Source organism: Podarcis bocagei (genome assembly GCF_964188305.1).
Source record: "Podarcis bocagei genome assembly, chromosome: 5".
NCBI lineage: Eukaryota > Metazoa > Chordata > Lepidosauria > Squamata > Lacertidae > Podarcis > Podarcis bocagei.
The window spans coordinates 22,752,178-22,764,989 of record NC_138129.1 but is presented as its reverse complement, the minus strand read 5'-3'; the positions used below and the strand labels follow the sequence as shown (position 1 = coordinate 22,764,989).

At 40.5% G+C, this 12,812-nt stretch overlaps 1 protein-coding gene across 11 annotated transcripts in view; it reads right to left on the bottom strand.

Moving 5' to 3' along the window:
• The window catches only part of ZMYND8 (zinc finger MYND-type containing 8), an 84,759-nt gene that overhangs the window by 54,262 nt on the left and 17,685 nt on the right, over window positions 1-12,812 (bottom strand). For 2 of the 11 annotated variants that reach the window (XM_081196027.1, XM_081196025.1), the window contains exon 1: window positions 3,743-3,865. The exons of 1 other annotated variant lie outside the window; for it this stretch is intronic. In XM_081196027.1, coding sequence (XP_081052153.1) covers window positions 3,743-3,756 — 14 coding nt within the window. In that variant the 5' untranslated portion in view covers window positions 3,757-3,865. Of the gene's footprint in view, window positions 1-2,657; window positions 3,317-3,336; window positions 3,538-3,742; window positions 4,413-11,067; window positions 11,115-11,467; window positions 11,552-12,812 lie in introns of those variants that run through there. 8 more of the 11 variants (XR_014008582.1, XM_081196031.1, XM_081196034.1 and 5 more) reach the window with 8 other exon arrangements.

Genomic DNA, 12,812 nt, shown 5'->3' with positions numbered 1-12,812 from the left:
ATGGAAACATAACTGAGTATATTCCTTTGTGCACAACCAACACTAGATTAGTGCTGTGAATATTACCTCAGGTTAAAGGTTTCTTTTTATCATATTTTGAATCACTCAGTGTCATGGGCTCTGACAATAAATTGTTACCACTGAAGGGAAAAAACATGTCTGATTGTAGCAAAATATGTTAAACTCAGCTTGCATGTAACAGATTCTGTGGGGGGAAATACATTGGGCCCTGGTTTCTAACAACAGGTTTTGAAAGTCCAATCTTAAGGCCTAGTGCACCTATTTTGTGGTGCTACGTAGAGAATTTGGTACAAGCACAGCTCCCAGAATGCCAAGATGCCATCTGGGGCTCTTTAAGTTGATACTCTTGGCTCAACAGAATCTAGGGCATAGCTGGCACTGAGACTTATCACTCTAGAGCGGATGACTACAAAGTAGCACCTGTCTTAGGGAGGATTGAATTTCTTTTATTTCTTGCCAGGTATAAAGCAAACATGGCTGCTTTTCTGAACGAGGGAGTGGGGAGAGTGGCCATTATACAGAGAAGCTCATGTACACGGATGTTATATTTACAAATGTGTGGGAAAACCTAGGGGCTGTTTTGCATATGGTTCTTCCAATGTCAGCAAAGCAGCTGCTGAAGGAAGGGGGGGGGGAGAGAAGCATTCTTTTTTGGACCCTTTACATAAGGAACCCTTTCCTTTCCCTGCAATGTCAAGTGCTATCAATAAACTTACCCACTTCCATTTAGCTCAAAACTAAAATAGTACTGCTACTCAGAATGAAAGGCATGTGGTCTTTTTAAAGCTAATGTTTTTATTTTATTTTCTAAACCAGAACGCTTTGTTTTTCGGTTCGGTTCTCTGTAGAGTCAATTACAAAAGTAACCGAATGATGTCTAAATAATAGTGGTGAATTATATTCATACTGGCCAATCTAAAAAATTATGTAGCTGCTAAGAATAAATAAATTGGAATTATACTACTTCCTTATTGCCAAAACTATTGTTTTCTATCAGAAGACCAAATCACAGCTATGTTGCTTCATACAAACTACAGTCAACAACAAAACTTTCAAGATTCAGTACTGTCTGGGCAAAAAGATTTAAGTATTCATCTACCCACCCTCTGTTGTTTAAAGACAAAAACATCACCTGGCTCAAAAAGGGTGGGATGGGTTGGCACACTGTGCTTCTAAGGATATGGCATCCATAAAAGTGACTGTTATACTTTGCAAAAACATTTCTTTTTAATTGGAATTCCTCACTTTGGCTGAATTTGCTTTACTTTGATGGAACAAAGATGGGAGAAATTTCCAGAAGGCCTCTCTTAGCCTTGCTACAGTATTTGCCAATCTTTAACCTATCCTCTGTTTCTATTGGCTCAGGCTCTCGAAAGAGCAGCATGATTGGTCTGATCTGGAAACAACACTGCTGTCTCTCCTAGCCTCAGACATCTTGCTGCAATGCAGACATTTATATTTTGTGAACTATGAAAGAATTAGCATTTGAACATTTAAAAGGGTGAACTTCAGGGGACTTGTGATGCTGTGTTTCATTATGTGCACAAGGGTAGTCCATGCAAATATGCCTCCCCCTGTCAACAATACCTCTGAAGGTGCAGATTTGAGACACATCCTTCTTCAACAAAACCTAGGGGAGCCATTTTAATTCAAGCTCATTTTCTCCAGCTTCTTCATAAGATCATATTGTGTAATGTTAAGATTCCACACCCAGCTGCTAACGTGTAATAAAGTGCTGCAAGAAAAATACATCTGAGCACAGTTTTGACAACCATTGGAACTAAACATTTAAGGTATATTGGTAATAAGTTCTAAAATAGCATAAAAGCTTGATAATAAATGTCAGCTTCTTTAGAAATGGGGGGAGGGGAAGAGAATAATCTGAATTAGGTATTCTTAATGGTACATACTTTTGAGCTTTTCAACAAGCGATAGAGCTTAAGGACACAATCATAGTAAAAGAGATACTAGATAGCAGTTTATAATCATCATGAGGCCCCTGCACAAATGGTGACAAGGCATTCTTTCAGAAGATACATTTGTATAATATTGTGAATTGCACTGTTACAAAACTATGCACAAACTGAACACACAGCAGAGTGTAATGCTGTGAGAAAATTTTAAATGAAAAGCTGCTTGTTGAGACATGCATACAAAATGTCTCAGTTCCAGATTATTTTAAAAGCACAAGATACTCAAAAGTGGTTCTAAAACCAAATTTCATGCTGGATGATATATCATAGGATAACAAAAGCATAGAGTTACTGAAGGATAGCCTTATAACAATGTAGTAAATTACTTTGCTGAGAACTAGCACATTCATCACACTTCAAAAGCCTGAGGAAAGTCTGAATTGAGCTTTAACCTGCAAATGCATTAATTAAGGGGGTCTAGGAACAAAGAGTAAGCAGAATTTTGTTTTCAGAGGAAAACAGGAAGTATACATTTCATGTGTGGCAGAACATTGTGAAAAGCACTCTGTTTGAATGAACAGAATTTTGAGAATACAATAATATTTATTTTTACTGAACTAGCTATCCACAAAAATTCACTGGCTGGATTAATTTTGCCCTGTTAAAAGCAAAAGATTGAGAACTGTTTAAAATTATCAAAGAATAGCATACAAGTTTACTTACCAAGTGTTCAAGCAACCATCTCATTTTCCCCAGTAAATAGGATACAAGAAGCTGGCAGATTTGGGATTTGACCAAAAGGAAATTTTTGAAATAATTACGTAGCATCATGCCAAAAACCAGAAAAGCCCGAAAAGGAGGAAAAAATTGAACATGTAATGCTCTCATGAACCACACATGATTTTATATCACTCCACCTCTGAGAACTGTGCCTGATTTTTTACAGAAGAGAAAAGCACAGTTAAAAAGTCAAATCGTTTTATCTGTACTAAATAAAAGGTAGATAATAGATAAAAATTGAATTGTCTTTAAATAGGTAAGACACTGGAAGAGATGCATAGCTATGCCTGGTGGATTCAGACCTAGACCTTAACTATTTCTAAAACCTACAATAAGAAAGTCATTTTTAAAGAGACAGCTTGTAAGCTATATATTCTCATCCAGAAAAATGCACACACTGCTTCTAAGGATCCTGTTAAAAAAGAGAGAGTTAAATATCCATTTTAAGTTAAGGCAAAACTGCACAAAAAACATGATGCAATAGTAATCCACCAGTTAGGCCCAGTATCTTCAATCTACTATTAGCACTATTTACTGCAGTCTAGGCTGCTAAAAATCCCATATTTTATCAGGGATAACGTAGCATAGCTCTTCTTTTCACTGTTTGAAAAGGTAAACTTGCCTGTTCTGCTGTCTGCCATTATCCCTGCTTGTCTCCCTGTAGGGCAGTTAAATGCATCTGCTCCCTAGCTTCCATTTTCTCTTCAGCAGGCATGTGACACAACAGACAATAGTGCAGGCAAACTGCTCAGACACAGAAAGCTGCTTTGGAAGAACAGTATCTTGACAAACTCTAAAAACCACCATCCCCTTGTGAAGAAGTATGTATGCAAACGTTTTGCCAGTCTGTAAAATAAAGCTATGGCTAATGGCTACTAAACCATGTGACCCAAGAAAGCAAATTTAAACATTTTCAACTTAATAAAGTGCTGTGGGGTGAGTTTTGCGCGACAAATCACAGAGAATCACACTGTTAAACCACAACTCATAGGTTTTAGAGGAAAAAAATGTAAAAAAGTAAAGCTTACCTCTGTGGATGCATTGTTAACACAGTGTTATGTCAATACTTATAAAACATGGAGGACAGGCTCTCAGTACTCAGACAGAAAGGGCTTGGCACTTCAGCTTGATGATCTGTCTTCCTAATAAAAGCTAATCCTGGATTGGCTACTTTGGAAAATCTGAATGTAAAGCTTCAGGGGATTGGCTGAAACACTTCCTGAGCTATTATCTTTGTGCAGCTCTGGCAAGCAGGAGCCATCCTGTGCACAGAGAAGACAGGCTAAACTAGGCCTGTTTCAGCAAAAGAAACTTTAAAAAAGAGCCACACACATACAAACTCCTTGCAGAAAGCAGATTTTCAAGAAGAATAAAGTGAACACTAAGTGCTAGTCTAAATAAAGAATTTCTCAAACCACATCTGTTGCTTCTGCTTGAGGTTTTCTAAACATGGAGGTTTCCCCAGGTCACAAAAGCTGTTTTTGCTACAGAGAAACAGCGATTCTGAATAACACTGTGAAAAGCACACTACATAAAGGAAGGAAAATGTTTTGAAGCATAACACACAGACACAGATACAGTCAGATACACAAACATTTAATAAAGGATCAAGGTTAGTGCTGTAGTTCAGCTATTATATAACATCTACACAGCTCAAAAAGCAAATATGATTCTCTCTCCTACACACACACACAGAACACACACACACGATTGCCGTGAGCTGTAAGAACCCACATTCTGGATTTTTACCCAACATACGTTGCAGTGCCTAACAAAAGTTGGATTATTAACCAGGATTCTGATTTCCTAATCACTTACAATGTCCCTTTCCTAATTAAATATAAAGGATGCAGAAAATAGCTACGTTTTTCAGTAGTATGCTGCATGCTGTTTTCACAAACTGCCCTTCCCTCATCCCTAAGGCCTTCTAAAGTTGTCAGTTAAACAAAAATCTCGCTTGCCTATTAGTCTGCTGCAGCTGCAGCTTCCTGTCCATTAACCCTATCACATTCGGCTCTTTTTAAGATGCAGGCCTTGTGAAGAGTTGAGTTTCAGTGTGTGGAAAAATACCAGAGCTGCTTTCAGAGCAGGGAGGAACAATGGGAGTGCAGTCTGAATTTAGAAACATTTCATGTACAGCCCTCATTTAAACTAGGTCTCCAAAAATGGGAAGCAATTTTAAAAGGTTGTTTTAAAAGATAATTTATTTACAGTGCGATCCCGAACGTAACTACTAATAAGTAACCACTGTTGTTTATCAATGGTACATGTAAGTATACACAGGACACTGTAGCCAAAACTGGATAGCCTGATTTGGGGCCAGTTCTTAAGCACTTCTCTGTGTGTGAAAAAGACACACACCTAGGCTTCATTCTTTTCCAAAACAGCCAGTATTTCAGTTTTGCTACGATAGGCCTTAAAAGATGTTGTTATGCTGAGGGAAAGGAAATAGTTCTAGATGAAACATTTCAAAGAACAGGTTTTCACACAGGTTCTCCAGTAAATGCTTACATTTATGCTGACCTTTTTCTGTATTCACAGCTAAAACAGTTAAGAAAACAAAAAGCCCCAGCTGCACCTACAAATTACCATGCAAAGAAACGTGTATACGAAAAGAGAAAGGCATATTAGCAACCTTGTATATGAACAGACCAAAATAAGGAAGTGTGAGTTTGCTGAAAGCAATTAGTAAAGAAAATAAAGAGTTCTGAGTATAAACCTGAAATAATATATAGAAAAGCCATGGGAGCAGGGAACCGATAAGCAAAGGTGCGTAGGTACACAAGCAAGCAACAGCATTCTGTGGCCACAAAATAGAAAGGCTAGCAATCAAATTAAATCTATTTCTTAACTGCCCCAATCTCAACACTCAGTAATGTAATCAAAGTTAAGACCGAGAGATGAACGGACACGGACACTGACACACACACACACACACACACACACACACACACACACCCCTTTTGATTGTGGATTTTACTAAGTCACATGTGCATAATCCAAGGCAAAGAAATAATCCCAGGCTCTCTTGCCTCATGCTGTGGCCATGCTTTTCTAAGATAACCATCATCTTTACACTTCACAGGAAAACTCAGTGCTTATGCCACTAAGAAGATGTATGTCCTTCACCAAGGCTGTTTTTCAGGCTATACCAGCAAAATATGTTTAATACTGATTTGATATACAAAATTCTAGTTTCTGCGAGGCAGAAGCTTTTTGCCTTTCAAAACCTAATCACTGTTTTTCAGGATGGTGAGCAGCAAAACTCAGAACGTACCTTCACAGTTTTTGTCCATTTTCAAAATGCAGCAGGAACTGAACAATATAATAAAGGGGAAATATATATGCCACTTAACCATCTTCAGTGGAAACTAAGATAGGCAATTTCTGAGCAATTTTGCTAACCCAAGCAAAATCCCAAAGTGTTTAAGGGCAGTAAAATGTCCCCCAGTGAAGCCATGTGTATTGTGTCAGAAGGGCACATTATCTGCTTCCCTGTGTCATTCATATATGACATTTTTAAACCACAATTGCCTGAAACAAAAAAGGCCCCCAAATGCCAAAAATCTACAGATTTCATTGAATCTTTTTGTTTGTGAAATCTTTTGTGAACATTAAAAAAATAAAAATAAAATGTTTGTGGCTAAAACTTGGGGACATAGTTTACTACTCTGTAGGTGACAATATATTAGAAATAGGTCTACATATGTGCAAATTCAACAATGAGAAGTAAAGTAAGCCTACAGCTTATGTGGGGGTTATGTTCCAAGGATTGTGTCTAAAGTCAAAATTCCATATAGTTAAAACACACTATGTTCAATGGTGGGTGGGATTGCTAAAGTCATTTTTCCTGGAACCCCACCTCCTTTTTAACCCCCTTTTTTGCCAAGTTAAATGTGCACAAGTTAAATGTGCGTAAATTGTGGGCTTGCTGTACACCAGTGGGGGTGGAATTTTTAACCCCATTTTTGCAGCAAGAGGGAGCTGGAAATAGCAAATCTACTAGGTTTTCTACTATCTGAGAGCAGAATACTCCTGGAATGCTGTATCTTGTTCGGGACTCCACAATTTAAGTAGGGTGTCGGTAAGCTGAAACGTGTGGGCGGGAGGGCAACCGATCTAATAAAGGGTCTGGAAACCAGGTCTTATGAGGAACAGTTGACGGAGCTGGGTATTTTTAGCCTGGAAAAGAGGAGACAGGAGATATGAAAGCCATCTTCACATGGAAGATTGAGCAAGCTTGTTTTCTCCTGCTCTTGAGGTTAGGACTTGAACCAATGGCTTCAAGCTACGAGGAAGATTTCAACTAAACATCAGGAAGAACTTTCTGACAGTAAGATCTGTTTGACAGTGGAAGGGACTCCCTTGGAAGACTGTAGACTCTCCCTCTTTGGATGTTTTTAAGCAGAGATTGTATGGCCATCTGTCTTGGATGCTTTGGCTGATATCCCTCCATTGCATGGGGTTGGACTAGATGACCCTTGGATCCCTTCCAACACTGCAATTTTATGATTCTGTGCATGTTTATATCCAGGAGTCTCAGAGACAGTTTTTATAATTTTAGGATACCCAATGTGGTGCCCTTCAGAGGTTCCGGGACCCCAACTTTCATTAATCCTAGCTAGTAGGAATCATGATTAGTCTAGCAACATCTGGAGGGCACCTTGTTGGCAACTCCTGATAAAAGTACAGAAACCTATGTTTCTATTCTAAATGCAAAGGAATGGGCGGTGACAACCCACACAGGATCAAATTCATTCCCTACAGGAGAAAGAAGGAATCACCAGATAGTACTGCTAATCTATGGGATATTATTCAGTATTTGAAACTACTGAATAATAAAAGACCACACGCTTAATCTGAATTCTTTATTATTATTCTGGTAATTCTTTGTATCCAGTGGTTTTATAGATCAAACAATAATCCAATAGGAGTTTATATCAGATAGTTAGAAATGTGGTCGTGTTTTAGAACACTACCTTAAGAAAAACAAGACAAGAATCAAGAATGTAAGAAGAGCCTGCTGGATCAGGCTAAAACCCCTCTAGCTCTACCTCACCTCCTCTTCCCAACATGGTCAACTGGTAGGAGTGTTGGGACAGTGAAAATCACTAAAAAGGAGAAAAAAGCACAACCAGTCCTTTCCCACAATCAACATATAACACATACAGCTGTTGTGTTTTCAAATGGCTGCTATACTGGAGAGTACAGGACTGAAGTTTGAAGGTATGGTTATGGTCTGAAGGCATAGGAGGGCACCACCTTGCTAAAGCTAAGCTGGGTCTGATCAATGCCTGCCTGTGAGGCCTCCAGGGAACTATGTGTATGCTTCCTTGTGTTCCATGTTAGAAGAAAGGAGGGATATAAATGTAAATAATAAATAAATACACTCGCTCTTAGATAGGGAGAGACTGAAAGCACAGCAACATTCTATCCATGTAATGGGAGAGACTGAACATAGATCTGAGACAACCAACACTGTAATGGACAATTATAAAGGGTGCTTCCTGGTGGTAGATGGGGGCGGGGGGGGGGGGGCGTCCAAACAGTAAAACATGCAAACCAAAGGGATCAAATCATTGCAGGTAGAGAAAGGAAAGAATATTCCTTTAGTTCTGCAGTACAAGACAATGCTGCTCATGTAGTATAACACATTTCTTGGAAATACTTAGCTACAGCTTTAGTGTGCAGTTGTGTCAATAATATATGACATTTCAAGAATGGGGGGGGCACGAATCAATAGGCTAATGTCTTTGAAGTCTGATGCTAACATGGAATGCTAAGCCATATACCAGTGTTTCCCAACCACTGCTCCGCGGCACACTACTGTGCCGCGAGATGTTGCCTGGTGTGCCGCAAGATGTTGCCTGGAGGGAGGCGGGCGAGTCGGGCGGCGAGAGGTGGGGCGGCGATGGCGAGGAGAGGCCGCCCAGCACGGGGCTCTCGCCGTCTGCCTGCCTGGCTGCCTGTGAGCTCGGCGGGCAGCGCCTCCGTCCGCAGCGCCTGCCTCGCGGCTCTCATTCCCTGCCCCTGCCAAAGCTCACCCAGCCAAGCCGCGTTCTCCTTCCTGCCTCGCTTTGCTGCCTCCTCCCCCCCCACCCCCAAAGCTTGGAGCTTCCCCAGCAAGGGGGAGGGAAAAAATTGAAACTTACACTTTCGTGCGTCCCTCCCGGCGTGACGCTGCGCGCTGACGTCACGGGGCTGTAATGGTGGTGTGCCTCGAGATTTTTTCCATCAAACAAGTGTGCCTTTGCCCAAAAAAGGTTGGAAAACACTGCCATATACTAGGCATGTGGGGAACCTGTGGCCTTCCAGTTGCTACTGGATTACAAGTCCCATCAGCTTCAGCCAGCAAAGCCAGTGGTCAGGGATGATTGTGTGAGTTGTAGTCCAACAATGCCTGAAGGCAACAGGTTTTCCATCTCTGCCATAAACAATAGTTTTGTAAGCCACTTGGTGCATGAGCTTGGTGCATGAGCTTTTGCCCTAAAAAAAACACACACAATCACTAACAGTAAATCATGGTTTAAGGCTAGCTGGAGATCAGGGTTTGTTCTGGTGAAACAAAGTACATTTGGGTTCAGACCTCACACTAAGCCCTTGGTGGTTTGTTTACCCACTTGCACAAAGGAAGGGGTGAAACAGAATGTGCCCAAGCTACATGCACAGTGTGGCTTACTAAAACATGGCTTTGGCTTAGCATTTATATGTAATCACCACTTGTAAAACTGCAAGGGTGCTTTTCTAACAATGAGAAATGAGCAACTAATATTTACTTGAATTATTACATCCTGAGGGGGAAAGATTATTATAGGAATGTGGCTATTTTTTGCACCATGAATTCATTTTATGAACTTTAAACAGATATTTAATTTGTACTTGACTGGACACATGTTCCAAGCACAATTGCCCCCAGCGGACTGCACACCCATATTAACACCAAAATGGCTGCTAGCAGCAGTGTCAGTGCTGTAGACAAAGCTTCCTTTGCCTTGCCCTGTCTAATACAGAGGAGCATTTTGCAAACTGCACATATAGCTCTTATTCACTCTTGGTGCTTTAAAGTTTTAATGATTCGGAAGCCAAGAAAGAGAGAGAGTCCACTATGGAGGCTGCCCATGTGGCTTTATTTCACTGGCAGCTCTGCTTCAGTGTTATTCATATCAAGAACAACATTCCCAAACAAATACAACTGGTATACAGTTTGATTCTCTGTGGGAAAGACGTCCTGGCTCTGGGAGTGCAATGGCACTGATGGTGGCTGGGCACATAGCCAAAGTGACACATTCAGTCCCTGGAGGGAGGATTTGGTCACATATCAGCTAGTAATTTAATAGCAGCAATAGCTAGATGAGGCCTCAAGTTCTGCTCTTCTAAAACAACAAAATGCTTTACTGAGCTAAAGCAAAGGGCTTTTAAGTGCCAGTAAAAACAAAGACTAATTGGGGAGCCCTCTCAGGTAGTTCATGTTGTTTTGAACTCAGAGGCAAACAGCAGATTTATCTCACTGTGGTAAACATATCCTTTAAGTATTTTAAATTAGGAAAGTGGAAGAAATATTGGAGCTTGCTCTTCCCCCATTTGGAATGATCTTGCATGCCAAGTCCCCAAAAGAATGAGAGGCAAAAGTACATTTTATTGGAACAATATATGTTGTTGAAAGCAAGGAAGCTTTCATGCTTCAAGCTAAGGCAACTGAAAAAACCCCTGCTGCAATCAGTGAATGAAGTGTCTTATCCTGTAATAAAAGGCCATTAAAATGCATAGCCTACTGCAGGATTAGCCAATTGCTTTTCCTGGGGTGTGGCTATTTGAGAGTGTAGGCTGTAGAAAAACAACAATGAAATGGGAAGGACAGGCAGGAAGGCGGAAATAGAGGGCTAAAGTCAGAGATGTTAATCAGTAGCAGTCTGAAGAACCCAAGTGGTAAAAGATGAAGTGGGGGTTGAAAACCATGAAAACAAAGCCTAGAAAGAAACAGAAGGATGTGGGAGAAGAGTTGTTGTTTTTTCAATCAACCACAAGCCAATAGAAAACTCTAGAAACATGGCACTTTCCCTCAATTCTTCTCTTTACAGATTGCCTCAGAGAGAGTGCATTATTACCCATAAGGCAGAAGGGAGGGAGAGTTGCTCCCAGAAAATGCCACACATGGTACTTATGGCCCACAACACTACAAATAAGAGCTCTCCCTAAAGAGCAGCCAGTGCCTGACACAGACAAAAGAAGATGCTTTTCTGTTCACAAGACATGAAAACAGTAATTGCTGAGACATGTTCAGGCAGAAAGGAAAAAGCTGTGTAGAAGAAAACAGGCAACATGAGCTATATGAAAAGGAAAAATAGATGCATGCAGAAGTAGGCTGCTCAACTATGCATACTACAAAGGAGTCAGAGAGCTGTTGCAGATGGTTCACTGTACCAGATAGGAGACTGGAGCAGCATACATGTTTCTGAAATGGGGGGAGGGAAGAATATGTCCACAAGGTTGATAGACAGAAGACTGTATTTCAAAAGTAACTGGAAAAAGATGTATGCCTTCACTGGTGGTATTATTGGCCCATGAACATTTCAATGGTCTACATTAGTAAAGTAGTTCAGAATAATTTTTTTAGCATCATGCAAGTAGTAAAAAAAAAAAAATCCCCCAAAGAGAAGGTGCCCAGGTACTATATGAAACAAGTATTTTGCATAACAGAAATTAGAAATAAAACATGAGATACAAAACAGTCTTACCTAGTATTGAAAGCTTACCTTCTGGTTAAAGTTTTCTAAACATATGAATTAACAAGCAAGCAAAGGGTATATGGAGGATGTTGGCAAACCATCCAGGCTAGTGAACTGGGGGGTAATAATGGGTAAATGGAATAACAATGCCAAATGGCCTTCAGCTATGCAAATCACCTTGAGGGGTAATAATAGCCTTTCTAGCCTATAGCTGCAAGGGCACTGTTAGGTGATATGACAGAGATCAGGATGCATCCTGTTATCTCTCCTTCAGTGTTTCTCAAGCAATTTAGACCAGTGTTTTTCAAAGAGTGGGCCTTGGGCCAAGACTTTCAGATGGGCTTCTGTGCCAAGGCAGTGCCTCCTTATTTGTCTGCCATGCCTTCCAGTCATGCTATAGCCTTCTAGTAGGAGCAATGCCAGCAACAGCATCTTCTTGCATGCTGAGTAAAGGTTGCCTGGAAAAGAGGGGAAGGGAAGTAAGGTCTCCCTCCTCTGAGAGGAAAGGGCAAGAGGTGGTTTTGAAGCAAATTAAAAAATGAAATAATATATTATTAATAATAATAAACAGAGAAAAGAAATGAATGGGAAAAGAGAGGGAAGGCCCAGTGAGAAAGGATAAAAGAAACAAGCAGGGGTTGGGTGGGGGGCAGCAGGGGCTAGGTGGGAGGCAGGGGAATAGGAATAAGGCACAAGTTGACTGAGAAAGAAGAATGTGGGGGGAAATTACAGAATATTGGGGGGGGGCATTCAGAGCTATGTGGTGCCAGAAAGAGAAAAAATATTTTTAAAAGGCTTCTGCACTTGGAACCTCTGGATTAGAATATTTTGCCTAAAATGTAGGTGCTGACTCACAATACCTCCAGAGCAAATTTTGTACTTAGGTTGAGGAAAACTAAGCTATGGAACTCCTTGCCACAAGCAAAACATTTTGACAATGAATTTAACAATTCCCAGTTATGAATTATATATTAGTAGAATATGTCAGTAATTGGCAGCTAATTATGCCAAACTCTGCCTCCATGTACCACCATTTTGTGATTGGCTCTGCTCCTTCACCATTTTGTGACTCCCAGTAATTTTCAGCAGTCTCACCCTTGTGGTAAGAAGTTGGAGAATCTCTGACCTCCCTTTCTAAAAAACCTGGGGCTTCCCAACCAAGCATCTATTCTACACCTGTATGTATGGAAATTATTGCTACTGTTCTTTTTGGGAATCTATCTATTAGTGTAGTAATCTCACACAGCTAATAAAAGTAGTGAAGTAGTATGGACAGTATGGTTGCACAGTCATCAGCAGGGATCCATCTTGTAGTAACGAGGTGGGGCTTTTCTACTGTGGTGGCCTCTTAATGGAATCATCTCTCCTCTGA